This window comes from Octopus sinensis, linkage group LG17, assembly GCF_006345805.1.
Source record: "Octopus sinensis linkage group LG17, ASM634580v1, whole genome shotgun sequence".
Classification (NCBI taxonomy): domain Eukaryota; kingdom Metazoa; phylum Mollusca; class Cephalopoda; order Octopoda; family Octopodidae; genus Octopus; species Octopus sinensis.
This window is the reverse complement of record NC_043013.1, coordinates 27,556,414-27,577,430: the sequence shown is the minus strand read 5'-3', so window position 1 is coordinate 27,577,430 and position 21,017 is coordinate 27,556,414. Positions and strand designations below refer to the sequence as shown.

General features: G+C 37.6%; 1 protein-coding gene across 3 annotated transcripts in view; it reads right to left on the bottom strand.

Moving 5' to 3' along the window:
- LOC115220699 (xaa-Pro dipeptidase) overlaps window positions 1-21,017 on the bottom strand; it is a 46,943-nt gene that overhangs the window by 1,627 nt on the left and 24,299 nt on the right. For all 3 annotated transcript variants that reach the window (XM_029790835.2, XM_029790834.2, XM_029790833.2), the window contains exons 10-15: window positions 16,596-16,664; window positions 13,358-13,435; window positions 8,487-8,635; window positions 5,621-5,805; window positions 3,257-3,364; window positions 725-808 (exon numbers count right to left, since the gene is read on the bottom strand). In XM_029790835.2, the coding sequence (XP_029646695.1) occupies window positions 725-808; window positions 3,257-3,364; window positions 5,621-5,805; window positions 8,487-8,635; window positions 13,358-13,435; window positions 16,596-16,664 (673 nt within the window). The remainder of the gene's footprint in view (window positions 1-724; window positions 809-3,256; window positions 3,365-5,620; window positions 5,806-8,486; window positions 8,636-13,357; window positions 13,436-16,595; window positions 16,665-21,017) is intronic.

The window sequence follows — 21,017 nt, the reverse complement described above, 5'->3', positions numbered from 1 at the left end:
GTAATCAAAGAGTTTTCCTCTAGGTTGCAGCATTAAGCTTTTGAAATTCTACCATAACTATAGCTCTGCCAAGTTGACTTATTCTAGAAAGACTAAATAAAGATAAAGTCTTTAGTGGTACCTTAACAATTCCACAACTTAAGGCACTTGTGAAGTGTTAAGTTTCTTTTAATTGACATCCTGCATGTTCATCATTTACAGGTGGATAAATATTTTGCCTTGTGTGATGCCAAGAACCAAAGTTGCTTTTCTGAATGATTGTACATAAAGTAATGGATAACATTCTTCTCTGGAATGGTTAGTTGTTTTAAAAGCAGATTCCAACATTTCACAAAATAACCTTTTCTTAAGTACCAGCAGTTCAAACGGCCATGGATTAATTTTGATCTCATTTTCATTGAACAGAGAAGAAATAAACAAGTCTCTCTCTCACACACACACAAACAGAATGCTGATCTGTTGTAACTATTCAAAAAACTATATATAAAATTAGGTGCATCAAAGAAAGTGGCTTGGCTTCATCCAAAACACCAACAGTGGATATTCAGAACTCATGACTATGCCCAACATTTTTTCTACTTAACCGTATCACTTCTTAAACAGACAAAACATATTTTCCAAATTTTTCTCAATTTTCAAATTTATCTAACTTCTGCTAGCTTAGCAAAAAAATGTCAAAATTATTAGAGATGAAATTTTTTAAAAATATATTTAGATAACATACTCCACCACTGTTACGATATTCATCTATGACAGATGGAACTAGAAACTTAGCTTGGTTTGGATCAGCAAGAGCAGCATCGAGGAGCTAAAAAGTAGAAAAAATGAGAAACACAACAAATGAATACACAATGCAAGTTAGCAAAATACAGACTAATTAAAAACAAAGTGAAAACCATAAAAAGAACGTATTAATTTCACCAATCTTGGAAGGTCCTGTAAAAACCATAAGCACAACATCTTCCTTCAGACCAAACCATGATTCCAGGTTCAGTCCCACAGCATGGCACCTTGGGCAAGTGTCTTCTACTATAGTCTTGGAGTCTGGAACTGATCAAAACTTTGTGAATGGATTTAGGAGATGGAAACTGAAACGCTGGATTGCATGTTCATTTCTCTTTTTGCCATCTGTGATTTCATTTTATCTTCTTTATAAATGAAGATATTTCCTCCATCTGGCTGCTTTTCTTTCTACAAAATGGGAAGTTACATTGTGGAACTGTTATTTTGACAAGTAGTATTTATTTATCACTCGACGAGATACATCTGCACCGCCCGATGCTCCTGAACCAATTGTTGTGTGTCCCACCCAAGAGGAATTCGATGTTAGATGTGTTGAAACAATTGTCGTGATAAATAATAAATTCTCGTATATTCCATCTTCTGTCTTTCATTTGCCATATATATATATATATATATATAGACAGATAGACATATATATGATGGGCTTCTTTCATATGTGTGGCTGTGATTATCCCTCCAACACTTGCTTGACAACTGGTGTTGGTATGTTTACATCCCCATAACTTAGTGGTTCAGCAAAAAAGACCAACAAATAAGTACCAGGCTTTAAAAGAGATAAGCACTAAGGTTGATTCATTTGACTAAAAATTCTTCCAGGTGTTGCCTTAACATGGCCACAGTCCAATTGACCGAAACAAGTAAAAAAAAAATAAACAAACAAGAAATAACAAGTGATTTTAAATAATACAGTTCTATATTTAAGAGATGAGGAATTATGTACATTATTTACAATCGACGGATATTTGTCCTCATCTTGTTTGTTGTTAACACATTTCGGCTGATACACCCTCCAGCCTTCATCAGGTGTCTTGGTGAAATTTCAAACCTGGCTTCTCATTCCTAAGGTATTTTTTGTTGTTGCTGTTGTTATTATTATTATTATTATTATTATTATTATTCAGGTCCCTGCCTGGGATCGAACTCAGAATCTTGGGGTTACTAGCCTGTGCTCTTAACCACTACGCCACATGCCTGTGGGCATATGGCATAGTGGCTAAGGGCACGGGTTTAACCCAAGGATTCTGAGTTCGACTGTAGGCAGTGACGAGGACGAGAAGAAGAAGAGGATGAGGAAGAAGAAGAAGAAGACGACGACGGCCGCCGCCACCGCCACCACCATCGAAAAATACCTTACGAATGAGAACCCAGGTTTGAAATTTCCCCAAGACACCTGATGAAGGCTGGAGGGTACATCAGCTGAAATGTGTTAACAACAAATAAGATGAGGACAGATATCCGTCGATTGTAAATAATGTGATTTTAAATGTTCCTCCTAAATTGTTTTAATGTCTACCTTTCTATGACTGCACAGGTTAGAGTTTATTGAAAGGGATTTTGAAGGGCTTGATGCCTTTCCTGTCACCAACACTCACCTGTTTCCAAGCAAGGTAACATTTCCCCATGACCAGACATGTTTTAATGGCAGATTGAAAATGAATGACATTACTTGTATGATGGTAACATTCTCTTACAATGATCAGATGATGTCAAGACAAGGAGACACAAACATTCACACATACACATACATACATGCATACATGCATATGTATACATGTATGTACAAACACACTTATACACAATGGGCCTTTTTCGGTTTCCGTTTACCAAATCCACTTGTAAGCTTCTTTCACCCCACAGCTATAGCAAAAGACAGTTGCCAAAAGTGCCATGCAATGGGACTGAAACCAAAACCACATGGTTGTGAATCAAATTCTTTACCACATACCCACACCTGTGCCAGTGTAGTATAGATAAGTTTATAGGTTCCAAAATTTGGCACAAGGTCAGCAGTTTTGAGGGGAGGATATAAGCTGATTGTTTCAACATCAGTATTTGAGTGGCTTTGAAGGTATCATGAAAGGCCTGGTTGTAGGCCCAACTTTCCGAGTTCTTTTACAGGGCTTAGAAAAACTGAAGGGCTGCTGCAATAAGTGCATGAATCTGAGAGGAGAATATGTTGAATAAAATCATAATTAACTGATCCTCCTGTATTCCCTTTTACCCAAAGACCTTTTCAGCACTCCCTCATAAGTACTAGGGTTGATACAGTTGGCTAAGACCCTCCAAGACAGTGCCCCACCATGGCTGCAGTCAAACGAGTGAAATGAGTCAAAGATAAAAGAATAAAAGTAAAGAAATAAAACCGCATAAATGAACAAGATACTATAATTTAAAGGAATCTCATATGTGGATGTTATGAAATTAATGGTGCCATCACTAAAATTATACTCACAACATTGTTAAAATATATTCCTGGTTCAATTGTCAGAACCATTCGTGGTTGTAGAATACGATTAGTTCGAAGAGAACGCAACCCTGGTTCAGTTGATTTTTCTCCACCCTTGGTTAAAAAAACAGTAGCAAACAAATAAGAAACATATTAACAAACATACAAAACAAAACAGAACAAAAAAATCTTTTGGGTCATTCAAATTAAATGAAATATATTATTGTCAGTTGAAATATATTATTGTTAGTTTGTTCACAATGTCTTTTCCATCTTGTCAGCCAAGACCATGAGGTGGGTTGAAAAACCTCTTTTGGATATTATTATAAACTACTGTTTACCTCAGTCACAGTTTTAGGTTTGATTAAGAGTGTTTTTATAGCAATACACAAGATTTTATCTTTGTGACATGTGGTTTCAACACCTCCTTGGCCTTCTTTTACAAAGCAATAGCTTGTTTATTTTTTTTTAGACTAACACAGTTTACCTATTGAAAACAAACAATAAAACTTCCTAGATGAATGACATACAAAAGAAATTTCATCAACTTAACACACAAAAAAAATGTTCACTCATAAACTTGTTGCAACTACTTGCTTCACAGATTTACTGTTCCTCTGCTTCACTAAACTATAGTTTCACTAAACTACCAAGCCTATAACAGTTCCCATCCTTCTGAACCCAAGGTTCACAAATCTCTTTCCTGCTTCCATCATTTTTACTGTCTTAAATGTTTTGCCCAACCTTTTCCCCTCAGAATTGGAACCTCTGCCTATGTTTTCTTTACAAACATTTTGCACAAGTTTAAGCAGTACATAAATTGGTTCAATCAATCTGGAGGACCTCCAACAGTTATAAGCTCTGCATTCTTCCTTTAATTAAATCCCAAAAAGAAAGTCATCTTTTTAGATCTTGTCCATCTCCAAGTTTGGATAAGCTTTAAAAGGCATGGCTTTGTGCCCAGCATTGCAAGCTGACAAAATGCTCATCTATTATACAAGTGAAAATTATTTCCTGGTTGCTAGCTTATGGCTTCATAGCACTAATGAAAGAACACAAACTGACAAATTTTCACGCATCAGGGTATAATCCATCACCCTACACATTCAGCTGTATGTTTAGATTGGATATTACCATTTCTAATAACAAATTTACCATTTTTGACTTGCTGCTCAAACATACTTATTAACTAGAAAGGAATAAAAGAATATTCCTTTGAAATTAAAAGATGAAAAACAATAATTCTATGAATTTATTGGCATTTCATGTCAAATACACAAAAACTGAAAAACAAACTAATAACTGCTTCGAATTTTGGCACAAGGCCAATAATTTTAAGGATAGAAGTTTGGTCAATTAGGTCAACCCCAGTACTCAACTGGTACTTTTATGAATGAAAGCATAGTTAACCTTGGTTGGATTTCATCTCAGAATATAATGAACCAAGAAGAAATCATGCAATTCTGCCATTTTGCTGCCTTTAATTGTTTCAAATTTTGGTACATGACCAAGAGAGACCGTAATCGTGGCCTATGTTAGTGCAGCATAACCGGCCCATTTAAGAGTACCCTTCAATCATTGTGCAATAAACTGTGCTTGCGAAGACCTGTTGAGTCAAGTCATTGTTGTGGCCAATGCCAGTACCACCTGACGTAAGGAGCACCATTCAAGCATAGTCAATGCCAGTACCACCTGACGTAAGGAGCACCATTCAAGCATAGTCAATGCCAGTACCACCTGACTGGCCCTCAGACTGGTGACAAGTAAAAAGCACCCACTACACTCTCGGAGTGGTAGGTGTTAGGAAAGGCATCCAGCTGTAGAAACCCTGCCAGATCGGATTGTAGCCTGGTACAGGCTTCTGGCTTGCCAGTCCTCAGTCAAACCGTCCAACCCATGCCACCATGGAAAGCGGACATTAAATGACAATGATGATGATGACCAGTAGCTTATTTTATCAACCCTTACCCCTTCAGGATGAAGATTTAAATGCAAAACACAAAGAGCCAACACAAAAGCCAAGTGCTGTAAAACCTTTTTCCCCCAACACTCTAACAATCCTGCTAGCTTGCTTGCCTAATAAAAATAACAACAACAACAACAGCAATAATAATGATGATGATGATGATGATAATGATGATAATAATGATGATGATGATAATAATAATAATAATAATAATAATAATAATAATAATAATAATAATAATAATATAATGATGATGATGATGAAAAGTAAAGTCAACCTAGGTGGAATTTGAACTCAGAACATACTGACGGGTGAAATACTGCTAAGCATTTTGTTCAGTGTGCTAATGATTCTGCCAGCTCACCACCTTAATAACAACAATAATAATATCAAAAGTAACATACTGCATTATAGCCACCAACATCATGAGTATCAATTCCCATGAAATGTCCAAGACCATGAGGCATAAATATAGCACCCAGACGAACTTTCATCATTTCTTCAACATCTCCTTGAAGCAAACCAGCTTTTTTTAGCTCCTCCAATTGAATTCTTTCAGCAAGCTTATGCATATCCACCCAGGAGACACCTATTGAAGAAAGTAAAGTCAAGCATTTAATCACTCATACAAATGGAGAGAAATGATTGAATTTGGTATACAGAATGTGTAAAAGGTGGATATTAAATGATGATATATATATATATATATATACATACATGGTGCAATGGGTAAATTGTTGCCATTTTATATTTTTATTTTTAATTTCATGCATGCGTATTGTTTGTTTTCAATTTTGTGAACTACATAGTATGGTAGGGTCAGTTGGGCACTATCTCTGAGAAAAACAGCACCATAACACAATTCACTCAGCTAGAAATTTGGAAATGACATGCTGTACTGCTTGGCATTCATGCCAGAAGCTCCAATACGAACATTTGAGTGTGTTTGGGTGTCACTCTGAGGACAGTGCATATACTGAGAGTGATAAAAATTAAACATCCAGTCAACATCATATCTCCAGTCATCTTCCCACACAGCCTCAGACTCAACACAGAGGCCTACATCAAGTGCCTGGAGGAGGTAGTGCTGCCTTAGGCCAAGAGGGTGGTTGCTGGAAGACCCTGTGTCTAGCAACAGGACTCTGCACCATGCCACACAAGCAGGAGAATCTAGTCATGGCTGTCAGACAATTTCTGTGACATCAACCCTAACATATGGCCACTTAACTCCCCAGACTGCAACCCCCTTGATTATTATGTGTGGGGCACAGTCGAGTGAGAGACCAACAAAACTCCTTGTAACACCAAAGATGAACTGAAGACAAGAGTTATGGCAGCGTTCACCAGCTTAAACAAGAAGACCATCCAGAAGAGTTGCAGCAGATTCCGAAGTCGTCTGAAGGTCATGGTTGAAACCAATGGCAATTTTATTGAATAAATTTACTCTTCAGTAATTCAACATATTCTTATGTAATTTTGGTAAATGTATCTGTTAAAATAAGATGTCAGTGTTATTTTCATTTTTGTATAATTTAAGCAACGATATATTCACAGTATCCTGTATATGTATATGTATATATGTATATGTATATATGTATATATATATATATATATAATATATATATATATATATATATATAGAGAGAGAGAGAGAGAGAGAGAGAGAGAGAGAGAGAGAGAGATCAAAATAGTTTGATTCAAACTCCCTGGTACGCTGAGTTTCAAGTGTATCACTAGTCTTTGGAGTCTGTTCATGCGTTTGTACTAGTTTTAGCTTTAAGGGTTTAGGGTTAGGGTTTTAGGGTCAGGGTTAGGATTGGGGTCCAGTTGAGTTCGATGAAGAGCGATTAAACCAACTTTTGCACGAAAATTCTCGTCAAACAACAAGGGAACTGGCAGAGAAAATGGAATGCTCCTACACTGCTATAGAGAAGCATCTTCACTCGATGGGAAAGGTTCAGATGTCTGGGGCATGGGTTCCGCATGCTTTAAGTGACAACAACAAAAATTAACGAGCCACAATCTCCGCTAATTTGCTTGCTCATCACCGCTCAACTCATGGACACAAGCAACAATTTCTTTACCGAATTGTTACTGGTGACGAAAAATGGTACCTGTACATCAAATATGAAGCAGCGTAAGGAATGGCTTAGCCCCGGTAAACAAGCAACACTGCACATGAAACAAGATCTTCATCTGCGTAAAACGATGTTGTGCGTATGGTGGGACTGAGAAGGGATTATCTATTACGAATTGCTTGAATGGAACCAAACAGTCAACACAGAACTCTATGTTCAACAGATAGAACAACTCAACACAGCTATTCAAGAGAAAAGACCTAATCGTCAGCATGGAGTTCTTCTGCTACATGACAATGCCCACCCTCATATCGCCAATATGACCAAGGAAGCCATTCAAACACATGGCTGGAAAGAGCTGCCACACCTACTGTACTCTCCTGATTTGGCACCAATGGATTTCCACCTCTTTTGATCTCTTTCAAATGCTATGCACGGAGTTTCCGTCAATACTGATGCAGAATTGAGAGCTTGGTTGGATCAATTTTTTGAGTCGAAATCAGGTGATTTCTACCAACAAGGTATTGAAAATCTTGATGAACGTTGGGAAGAAGTTGTAAACAACAAGGGTGAATACATTATGGATTAATTGTTACTTTTTATTAAACCTTTTAAAAAATTTAAATTAAAAAAAAACGGTGGGAACTTAGTTGCCAACCTAATATATATATATATATATATATATATATATATATATACACACACACACATATGATGGGCTTCTTCAGTTTCCTTCTACCAAATCCACTCACAAGGCTTTGGTCAGCCTGTGGCTATAGCAGAACACACTTGTCCAAGGTGCCACGCAGTGGGACTGAACCCAGAACTGTGTGGTTGGGAAGAAAGCTTCTTACCACACAGCCGCTCCTGTACCTGTGTGTGTGTGTGTGTGTGTGTGTGTGTGTGTGTGTGTGTTTGTGTGTGTATGTGTGTATGCATACATATACCACTTGATAACCTGCATTTGTTTGTTAATGTCCCACTGCTACTTGACAACTGATGTAGGTTTGCTTACATCCCTGTAAGGCAGTGGTTTGGCAAAAGGGGTTGCTAGAATAAACACCAAACTTAAAAATAAGTCCTGGGTTCAATTCGATCGAAGGTAGTGCTCCAGCATGGCCACAGTCGAATGACTGAAACAAGATAAAAGATAAACGACCATGACCTTACTGATGAAGCCAGCACAACTTACCTGGTTTCATTGCTGCAAAAACAGATTTAGAAGCCTTCAATACTGCTTCGTAGATAATCTTCTGTTTTTCAGTGAATTTGCCATTTACTGGATAAGAGCAAGTGATATCAGATGCATAACAGCAATATTCTGTTCCCATGTCAAGTAAACTGAAACATAGATATTTAAATAGAAAGAAGAATTCTCATAGTTTACTTAACACTTCAGCATTTAAACCAGCCATATCTGACCAAAATATTCTGCCTGTCTTATGTTCAAACCGAACAGATCCAGCCTCTCACACCTACCCTACTATGTCATTCTAAAAAGCAATCACATCACTGAAATTTTGATTGCACATGATTAATTTGAAACATTATGAATAAATAAGCATTATATTTGACTGAGTAAGCTGAATGTTAAAGGGTTAAAGCTATGTTGCTCTTTTACAGCACATCATTTATATATGAAATCTGCAGTAGACAGACTCATGAAAACTTTCTTTTATTTGTATTTTTGATGTAATTTTCTTTATTGTACACTATGACAGAAAGAGAGAGGGGGGAATGGGAAAGAGAGAGAGGAGGAGAGTCAGAGAAAAACAGACAGATGGAGGAGGGAAAGTAGAAAGGAGAAAAAATGGGATGGAGTAAGGGGGAGAGAGAGAGAGAGAGAGAGAGACAAACAAACAAGAGGGAGAGAGAATGGGGGAGTGAGAGAGAAAGAGGAAGAGAGAGAGACAAACAAACAAGGGAAGAGAGAGGGAATAGGGAAGGGAGGGAGAGAGAGAGGAAGAGAGGGTCAGAGACAGACAGACAGAGGAGGGAGAGAGGACGGGAGGAAAAAAATGGCATGGGAAAAGGGAGAGAGAGAGAGAGAGACTGAAACTGAAAGTAGGGGCTGAAAGTGGAACAGCTTGAATTTTGAATTTTTCAAAATGTGCTGGGTAGCAGTGGTACCCATGTGCTTTCCAGGCCCTCATTGACAGGTGAGATTGATGCCGTTAATGTTCCTGTTAAACCTTTGTAAGCCAACAACACCTGCAGATATGAGCAGAGAAAGAATTCTAGAGCCATCCTTGGTAGGAATGATTAGGTTTAATGATTAGGGTGGTATGAAAAGAAGAGATTGGGGTGCCAGTTCCAAGAAATTGAAGCCATCATAGTAGTGCTTTGAAAGGACGAAGGGCAAAGTCAACCTCAGCAGAATTAGGCTTTCTGGCTGGATTCTCAAGCAAGAAAAACTATAACTATGGATATTATCTAGCCATATTGTTCTTGGTCTATCTCTTTGTCTGCTGGTTGGTTCAGCTTGAAGAATCTGTCTTGTGATCTTTCCTTGTGACATTCTAACCACATTTTCATAATATTGGAACTGTGAATTCTAAATGGCAAGAGGCAGAAACTCAACTTGGAGTGATTCCCTGATCTCCAAGTTATGTTCCTTGTCAAATAATTTTACTCTAAAGACCCTTTGGAGGAATTCCATTTCAACCATTTGTATTTGGTGATTCTACTTTTTCGGTCATTACCCAACATTCATGACTATAAATAAGGATAGGTACCAAAAAAACCCTTTTTAAGGTAGCAAATTTGGGTTCTTTTTTTAAACCACTCTCTCTTTTTCTTCTAAGGATTGAATGCTAAAGATGGTATATGATTGTGTGTCAGCACCTATAATTTTAGCATCAAATTTAGCTTCCTGCTTCCCAATACTCATGAATACAGCCCTGAGATACTTAAACTTTTGCACCAGCCCACTAGCTTCAGGGAAGCTCCACTAACATGCAGAGTGCATGAGAGGACCAATGTCTCAGTCTTCGCAACACTAATTCTTATCCTTGCCTTGCAGCACTTGGCAGTGAACCCATTCAATGCATGCTGGAGATTACCTTCTGACAAACCAACTGGCACCATATCATCTGCAAATAACACCTAACACTCACCGACTGTGATATCACTTACACAATCACTGCACATATCAATCCAGTTCATAGAAATTATGAAAAGGACAAGTGACAATATGCACCACAGCCGATGGTCAACACCCACATTGAAAGTTTTTCACATAATAGCACCATTTACCTGAACAACATAAACAAGATTGAATCATATCAGTGGGTGTGTTTATTCTAAAATTGTGTATAATGTCAAATATAAATTTACTTTAAAATTTCAGTTAATTAAAGCCTTGGGCCAACCAAAGCCCTGAGTGGACTTGATTCATGGAAACTGAAAGAACCCGTTGTATGTGTGTGTGTGTGTGGGGGGGGTTATCTTTCACCACCTCTTGGTAACTGGTGTTGATGTGTTTATGTTTGTGTAACTTAACAGTTCAGCAAAAGAGACCAATAGAATAAGTACCAGGCTTTAGAAAAAAGTACTGGGGCCAATTCAAAGCAGTGCTCCAGCATGGCCACAGTCTAATGACTGAAACAGATAAATGATAATTAATAACTTTAAAAAATGTTATTGTTTTTGTTTAGACCAAGGTCAGTTCTGATTGTACAAACCTATGATTCAAAGGCATTTCAGCCATGACTGTCCAATCTTTTTTTTTTTTTGAAAGTATGTCTTGGATTACATTAAATCCAGTATGGTTTCTCCTTTCCCAAGATATTTACGTCTGAGTTATTAGGTTATTTGGCTGCTATGTTTAGCAGCAGTGGCCATGTAGAAAGGTTCCCTCATTGGCTTCTCCCTACACACATATACGATGGGCTTCTGTACAGCTTCCACCTTCTAAACCCCACTCACAAGGCCTCCATCAGCCGTTGGCTATAATAGAAAACTTTCTCGAAGTGCCAAACGTCTCGCTATACCTGTTAGTTTTCTTAGTTTGCAATGAATAGTGGGAGCAGCTGCTTTGCTTTTTAATTCAAAACAACCACTGAACCATAAAGCCCCGTATAATGCATTCATTTGGTGGCACGTCACTCTTTGCATCAATAGCTTATTTAATTTAACATACTGATTGCAAGAAAAACTAGTCTGGTATTTCAACTTGTTAACAAAGTATGTCTCTCTCTGTCTGTGTAGACAAGCTAAAACGGAAACTTGTACATGACAGTTCAACTTGCTAGAAATAGTAGTGAAATCTCATTCAAATCACATCTCATTATCTTGAAAATAGTACAGACACTTGAAAATTAGTCTGGTATTTACACAGATTAACCATGTCTGTCTGCCTGTCTTCCTGTCTGTCTGGGCAAGCTAACCAGGAAACCCTGTACATGGCTACTGAAATGGTAGTGGAGTCATCATCATTATTTAACATCTGTTTTCGCATATGCCATGAGTTGTAAGGTTTGACAGGATCAGGCAAACTGCAAGGCCACATCAAGCTCCAATGTCAGTTTTGGCATGCTTTGCTATGTCAATGCACTGGGTGCTCTTTTCATAGCACTGGCACTACTGAGGATGCCAGGTAAACTTGCAAGATAGAAAAAGAACAGGGTAAATGGAAAAAAAAGAGAAAAAGCTTCCACTACTAAAAGGGAAGTACTTGAAAGGGGAAGGTGAAAGTGAGTGATTTTATACCAGGTATTGAAAGGCTAAAGCAGGGGTTCTTGTCCATTTTTTATCTATGGTTCCCTTTGATTACTATTTCATTCTGTTGGAATCCCATAGTTATACGATGTTTAAAACCTAGTTTTACAGATACTTCTTCCAAAATTCCTATTATTTCATCACACATTAACTTGTGTTGGTTGAACTATGTAAAGCATTTGAGAAAGAAACCTAGCTGTTTGTTGCAATACATAACCAATACATACATCTAAAGCATAATTTTTCAGGGTCCCTTAAAATACTATTGTGGATCCCCAATTTACTATTTTGTTACATGGACCCACAAAAATTTTATATGGGCCCTCAAGGGCCATATGGACTCCAGTTGAGAACCACTAGGCTAAAGTATGATAGAGGGACAAGCACGAGGGGCCTTGCTGTAGAGGAGATGCATGACTGAAGGAAATAAGAAGAACGGTAGTGATGGAGTGCTAGAGCAAATTCTCAAGAAACAAGAGAGTGAACAAAGGAGAGGACACAGTAGGGGATAAGAAAGTGGATACTTTCATGAGAGTGTGAGGAGAGAGTAACAGACGGTTAAAGATAGAGATAGAGGTGAATGTAGCGAGAGACAAACATGGTTGGAGGAGTGGTTGATGGGAAATACCAGTATGAAGGTTGATCTTGAGCTAGATGACAGCAGCAGTGAGTACAACAACAACTGTTTGGTTAATGTAAAAAGGGTCTATCAAATTTATCCATTTAACTATTTTCCTATAACCTGCTTAAGTATTATACAATAAACTATTTTTAAGAAACTATTTTTAAGGCTGGGTGTGATATGTAGCATGAAAATTTATGTTTTATTTTGTCATTGACAGGCAGACATAAAATCTTTTACACACTCAGAATAAATAATATTTTCTTTTTTTATAGTATTACATAGAACAAATATTCTTTTCACAAATGATATGTGAATGTGTGTACATATGTGTGCATGTATGTATAGACATACATCATCATCATCATCAATGATGATGATGATGATAAATTCAACCCACCCACGCAGCACATAGTCTATGCAATTACTGCTTAACAAAACAACACAACTGGTATTACACATATTTGATACAACAGACAGTAGAAACAATAAACAAACATAAGAAATGAAGAAAGAAAAATAATCCCACTACAAAGGAAAACAGTTAAAGCATAAAAACACAAGAAAAACAACTGTGGACATACCACCTCTGGAATACCAAAGGCAAACCTGGTGATGCAGTAGAAACTAACACAAAACTGATGAAAACATGATGATGATGATCTTTACATTACCATATTTTCTGGTAATATAAATTTTCCAGTAATACAAATTCTGCTTACCAAGCATCCCCGTCATTAAGTCTTCTGGAATTTGGAGCTCCAGCATGTCCATAGTGCAAAATAGCTGCATTTTCTCCACTGAAAGAGGAAAATTGTTTCTCATAATATGAATAACAGAATTTAATATTATTATTATTATTCAGTTGAAATACTATTGTATGCATCAGTACAAAGTCAATTAAATACACTATACACTCCTCTAGAAACCTACATTATTTCACTGTGTGAGATATTTCAATATTCTAAACCAGTGGTGTTGATGGCAGTAATTTAACTGAACTAAAGGCTTTATCTACATCTAACATGGTACATAAATGTTGTAAGGGCTGATATTGCTCTAACATTCTTCTGATCTGTGCTATGTGTATGGTGTGAAGACACATAGCTTAGTGGTTAGGGTATACCGCTCACAATTATATGGTTGTGAGTTCAATTCCTGGCAGGGCATGGTGTCCTCGCGCAGAACACTTTATTTCACATTGCTCCAGTCCACTCAGCTGGCAAAAATGAGTTGTACTTTATTTCAAAGGGCCAGTCTTGTTTTATTCTGTGTCACACTGAATCTCCCTGACAACTATGTTAGGAGTACACATATCTGTAGAGTGCTCAACCACTTTCACATTAATTTCATAAGCAGGCTATTCCATTGATCAGAGAAACTGGAATGCTCTGCATCAGGACTGATGGAATGCCAATTATGTGTATGACTGTTAGGCGTGGTCCCAACAATTTTCTGAAGGGAGGGCACAAGGTCGGAAGGGAATACAATTCCAGGAGAAAAGGGCATAATAACATTATTTAGAAGGGCGCACTTCTTTTCTTGAGGAGAGGCATATGCCCTTCAGGCACACCCCCTTCGGTATATATGGGGTTGCATTGAATGAAAGGGCATGGTGTCCTCGCTGCCAAATACTTGAGACAGTTTAATTAATTATGACATTCCAAATCTTAATATTAATTTTGTAATAAGTTAAAAGAAATTCTTATGGAAATTATACAATTAATGTACCTATGTCTGATTTTGGATTTGAGCACCACATGACTGGTATCCGTGTTAGTGGAGTGCTAAGAGCACTATCCGAGCGTGATCGTTGCCAGGGCAGCTGACTGGCTCCCGTGCCGGTGGCACGTAAAAAGCACCATTCGAGCATGATCATTACCAGCGTCGCCTTACTGGCACTTGTGCCGGTGGCACATGAAAAAAAAACATTCAAGCGAGGTTGTTGCCAGTGCTCCTGTGCAGGTGGCACGTAAAAAACACCATTTGAGCATGGCCATTGCCAGTACCGCCTAACTGGCCCTCGTGCCGGTGGCATGTAAAAGCACCCACTAAACTCTCAGAGTGGTTGGCATTAGGAAGGGCATCCAGCTGTAGAAACTCTGCCAGATCAGATTGGAGCCTGGTGCAGCCATCTGGTTTGCCAATCCTCAGTCAAATCATCCAACCCATGCCAGCATGGAAAGCGGACGTTAAACCATGATGATGATGATGATGATGATTATATATTGAAAAACAAAATATTACTGCATTTTGAGAGAATAATATTTCTAATTCTTTCTAAAAAAAAAAAAGTATACATAGACGCAGAAGTGGCTGTGTGGTAAGAAGCTTGCTTCCCAACCACATGGTTCTGGGCTCAGTCCCACTGTGTAGGACCTTGGGCAAGTGTCTTTCACTACAGCTGCAAGCTGACCAAAGCTTTTTGAGTGGCTTTGGTAGACAGAAACTGAAAGAAACCCACTGGACATATATATATGTGTGTGTGTGTTTGTACCCCACCCATTACTTGACAACTGATGTTGGTGTGTTTACATCCCTGTAACTTAGCGGTTCAGCAAAAGAGACAGCTAAAGTAAGTACTAGGTTTACAAAGAATAAGTCCTGGGGTCGATTTGTTCGACTAAAGGCAGTGCTCTAGCATGGCTGCAGTCAAATGACTGAAACAAGTAAAGGAGTATACAGTGTGGTTAAGAAGCTCACTTTCCAACCACATGGTTTTAGGTTCAGTTCCACTGCATGACACCTCAAGCAAGTTTTGTAAACCCTTCTCCTTCTTTGACCAAGCCATAAATTTATAATTTTTGCAACACTCACCATTGATATTGTTTACTCCAAACCGACATTCTCTCACCCCTACCTCCTAGACAGTAGAACCAATCCCCACAATATCCTGTATCTTCACCATTGTTGCTCCTATTCCGACATATCTAGCCCTCGATATTCGTGCTTTGCCATTGTTAATTCCTGCTCCCATTCTAACATATCTAACCCTCAATACTGTGAACCTTAATTGCTGTTATTCCCTCCCACCAAACGTATCCCCCACCCACATCATATCTAACCCCCAATATTGTGTTCCCCATAGACCCTTGATCATATCTCTTCCACCCACCCCTACTGTATCATCATCTCTTTCTCCTACCCCACCCCATCCAACAGTTAGAATGTAAGAAATCTAAATAAAGATGATTCTGCACACAACAGTTTCCATGACAACTCAGTAAACTGGAATGCATCCCCTGAGTCTTTAAATACCCCTATTTGGATTTTGCCCCAGACTAAAAGAAGGGCAACATCAACAACAAACTTCTAAAAAAAAAAATCGAAAAAAAATCAGTGATTCAGTGTCATAACTAAGTAGTTAAGAAACTCACTTCCCACCCATGAGGTTCCAGGATCAATATCACTTTGTGACATGGTGGGCAAATGTCTTTTGCTGTAGTCTCAGGTTTACAAATGAATTGCTAGCATAATTTGGTACACAGACACAGTGTGAAAGCCCATCATTGTGCATGCTTATGTAGGGGTGCCTTTAGCTGATATTTATCTGCAAGTGATGTAAAAATAAGAAACTGAAATACTAGTAACACACCTTTGTCCATAAGCAAAGCCGAGGTGGAGTGAGGGGGATCAAAAGAGGCAGTTCAACCCAGGTTATGTTTTTATGTGGAGGCAGCACTTTTGGGCCTACTGTGTAAGTCTGTAATAGGCTTATGGGTCCAGGGAGGGGTGGCAAGCTCACAAGCTGCCCTGAGAACTGAACACACTAGCTATGTCACTATCTTTCTCTCCTCTCTCTCATTTTCAGAAATGCAGTGAACTGACATTGGGTCCATTGGAAACATGTAAGCAACAATAAAATTTTTTTTCTCAAATTGCATTGTAAAGTAAAAATTTTTCTTTGATAAATAAAAATACACTAGTATCACAAAATTTAGAAAAATAATAAAAATTTACCTTCCACAAATACAGGTGTAAGACAAATGACGACCACCTCCATAGTAAGAACAAAAATGACGAAATATGCTGCAACAGAAATTAAATATTTTGAGAATTTATTTGTAGAAATTGTCAGGATAAAAATTAGCAACTGTATAAAAAATGTCAGGTGGTTCATTCAACAATGATAATCTTTAATTTATAATATAGGCAGGTGTGACTGCGAGGTTAAGAAGTTTGCTTTCCAACAACATGGTTTAGGGTTCAGTCCCACTGCATGGCACCCTGGGCAGATGTCTTTTATTACAGGCGTGGGTCAATCAAAGCCTTGTGAGTGGATCTGGTCAGTGAAAACTGAAACAAGCCCATCACATATGTATGTGCATGTGTGTATGTTTTTCTCCTTGCCTTAATATCACGATAGTTGTAAATGAGTGTCACTGTCATGCAAGCAGTGTCATCCATTTCCAATATTCTGTGAAAACATGTCTGGTTATGGGGAACTATTACTCTACTTGGAAACAAGTGAGGGTTGGTGGTAGGAAGGGCATCCAGCCCTAGAAAATCTGCCACAATTAACTCTGCAAGTATGGAAAAATGGATGTCAAACCAATGATGAATGATAACAAATATCCAAAAACTGAATTTGAATTAATAGCTTCACTCCAATCATTCTGTTAGCCTCACCCCTCATACACTACCTTACACTATAACTTATCTATTGCAGTTGTTCTCTCTCCTATTGGTTTCATTGTTTTGAATGAATAGAGTGCCTTTTCATTCATGAATAGAGTAAAGTAATAAGGTGCCTTTTATCTTGTAGGATTCACAAGGCAACCTCAAAAGTGGTAGCATTGTGAAAAGAATGCAGCAGAGACTCCAAGTAGGAAGACCCTTTAGTCTTGCTGGGGATATGATGACAATCACTCTTGGGTGGGTGTCATGATAAAATACATGCAATACATTCTGGTAGGTGCTAGAAAAGACATTCGGCCATAGAAGCCATGCCGAAACAGAATGTAATGAGTCAGACATCTCGACTCATCTAAGAAAGTTGTAACTTTGAGTGGGAGCCAACTCAGACCATAGTGATTTATCCAGTGCACGTGTGTGGTAAATGGACCAAAGTAGCTGCTACTGCTGTTGATGATGATGATGGTGGTGGTGATGACCCTTTAGCATTCAGATTACTCTTTTAAATGTATTGCTTATTTATTCAAATTTTTAAAAAATTAATCATGCATTATCTCATGGGTTTGAGCTATTGATGATGTGACTGTTTATTTTTACAATGACATTGTAGAAAGAGTGTGAGAGGCTGGATCAGGTCAGTTCAGTTTCAACACAAAACAAGTAGAATCTTTGCACTTGATGAACCCAGTTTAAATGCTAAAGGGTTAAGAGTGACATTATAAATGAAACCGATCTGTCATAAGTGATCATTGCTGCTAGTGTTATGCTCATTATAGGAGTCGAATAAGCAGAATCATTAATGCAATGGAAAAAATGCTTTGAAGTATTTATTCTAGCTCTTTACACTCTGAGTGTAAGTCTCACCAGGGTCAACTTTGCTTTTCATTCTTCTGGGTGGTCCATAAAAATAAGATTCAAGTCTGAAGTGGTGAAACAGTTCAAAGGTTTAAAGCACTGAATGAGAGGCCTGCTTTGTGATGTTTCTTCTGGTTCATTACTTTCTGAATGCTCACACAACTGTGGTAAACTTGACTTTATCTAACTAAAAGTGTGCCATGCAAGCTGACTCAAAGATCCATTCTGACATGGAATCAACAAAGCAGAAGTATATTATATCATATTTTATGAGTAAGACATGATACAATATGCATGTAGGTTGAGAAAGAAAATGTAAAAAAAAATATCAAAAGCAAATGTAAAAAGAAGTTAATTCCTGTTTTAAGCGATGATCACCGATGCTTAAAAACTATCCAGTCATGAAGTTTACAATATATATGAGTAGACAAAATGTGCCTATTTTTGTATTGTTAGTACAAAAAGAACCCAATAAAACAAAACATAAACACTTGCAATTGATGCATAGAGACAAAGATGGTATGGTTTTCTAAAAAGCATCTCATATCAGAGACACTGGTTAATTTAGTTTCAATTTTCTGCATAAATAATCAGTTTTGTCCTTAAATTAAATTAAATAGTGAGAAATCAAATTACAGATTTACCCATTCATACATGAACAAATAGACAATCAATATGTTTTGCTTAAAGCATAACAAAATCAGAAAGAAAGAACTACAACTGTTATGATGATGATGATGATGATGATGAATAAACATGAGCTTGCTAATAATTGTGGTGCTGCTAATGATTTATCAGCTAAAAGAGATTTTCTCAGATGTGAAATGGAATTATTTTCAGCTGGTTTCATTGGGATAAGTGAAAGTAATGTGGCAAATATGTACTTAACATTTCCTTCAACAATAATAATAATAATAATAATAATAATCTTTTCTATTATAGGCACAAGGCCTGAAATTTTGGGGGAGGGGGTGTTTGACTGGTATTTATTTTATTGACCTCAAAAGGAGGAAAGATAAAGTCACCCACCCATAGTAGAATTTGAACTCAGAACATAAGGATGGATGAAATGCCACGAAGCATTTGCCCAGTGTGCTAACAATTCTGCCAGCTCGCCACCTTTACCAATGATAATAATAATAACAAGGCAGTGGCTCTCAGGACTTCTGATCTCAACTGATTGAGAGTGTTATTATGTAGATGTTTTGTCGTGGTGTAAAAGATGGGCTACAACAAGTATTCTACTCAACACCACAGATTTGCTTGCCAGATGCTTGACCATAACCAGGTGAGCATGTCCTTTAATAGCTGACATTATGTGCATCTCTCATCTGAACATAAAGAGCTGCAACACATGCTGCTAAATATTTTGTCTGACACTCCAACAATTCTACCAGCTTGCCATGAACACATGTATGCATGCATGTGTATGTGTGTGTGATTCTTTGTGTTTGTGCTTGTTCCCCATCACCACTTGACAACTGGTGTTGGTTTGTTTATGTCTTTGTGACTTAGCAGTTTGGCAAAAAGGCTGCAATAAAATGACTACCAGGCTTAAAACAAAGCACTGGAGTCAATTTGTTAGACTAAAAAAAACCTTCCAAGTAAGTGCCTCAACATGACTGAAGCATGTGACAGATAAAAGGTTAAGTAAAATAAATACTGCGATTAATATGATTGACTAAGCAGTTGAAGACGGTGCTCCAGCATGGCCACAGTCAAATGACTGAAACCAGTGAAAGAATAAAAGATCATTCATAAATTACATAATTATCTTCAGTGAAATACCAGATCAAATTTCATCATCAAATTATAAACAAAGACAAGATTCCTAATTTCAAGAAAATGTTGGTCACATGATCAATTACCTTAATCCAGTCCTTTGATTAATTAACTCTTATCATAATCATATGAACAACAAATGGAAATTAGCTTAGTTTCCCTGTTTTTCTCTTGTTTTGATTTTTCTTTCGTTTATAGAAGATAAAGCCTCAGCAAAATAAAGTCCACAGCATGGTTTCAATTCCAGAGTCTAGTCTCTTTCATTTATGATAATGCTAAAAGCAAGAACAATATTGTTATTCTCATCACCACCCTCATCATCATCACTACCATCACCTCCATGTTCATCATCATTTTATACCACGTTTTCCATGCTGGCATGAGTTTGATGGTTCTCACAGTATTTTTCTGCTTATTGTGATCCTACTCCACTTCTCTCTCTCTCTCTCTCACGTTGTAAATGTATATAATCTACAGGGAATCCCAAAAGAATTAATAACTAAGACTCCAAGAATAAATGAATATCAAAGGATAAACAAACATTGAATAATGGCATTAGAAAGGGCATCCAGCCATAGAAACCATGTCAAAACAGAAGACTGGAGCCTAGTGCAACCCTCTGGCTTGTCAAACCGTCCAACCCATACCAGCATAGAAAATGGACGTATGATAATGATGATGAATACATATATATATATATATATATATATATATAATGCAAAAAGACTGTGATAGTCAATAAAATAGAAATAAAATTCAAAGTTTTATTCTTTCTGTGCAGCCCAGTACTGGTCCACAGTCTGGTGGTTGGCAACCCAGCTTTAAATCAATCCTTCCTTTTTCTCCCTTAGTACTACACATCTACCAATATGTTCCTTACCCATAACACTTTCTCCCTCATTAACAACTCAAAAAGACTGTTGACCTCATGGCTCTTCCCACACAGATGTTTCTGTACTCCTTGTCCAGGAGGCAGTCATGAAACACTACGCAGAAGTGGGAGAGGATGAGGCACCTTCCATTTATATTAACAAAATAAGAAAAAGACAAACAATAACTTTGAACTAATCATTTATTTTCCTATTATGAAATAGAAACAAAATTATCAAG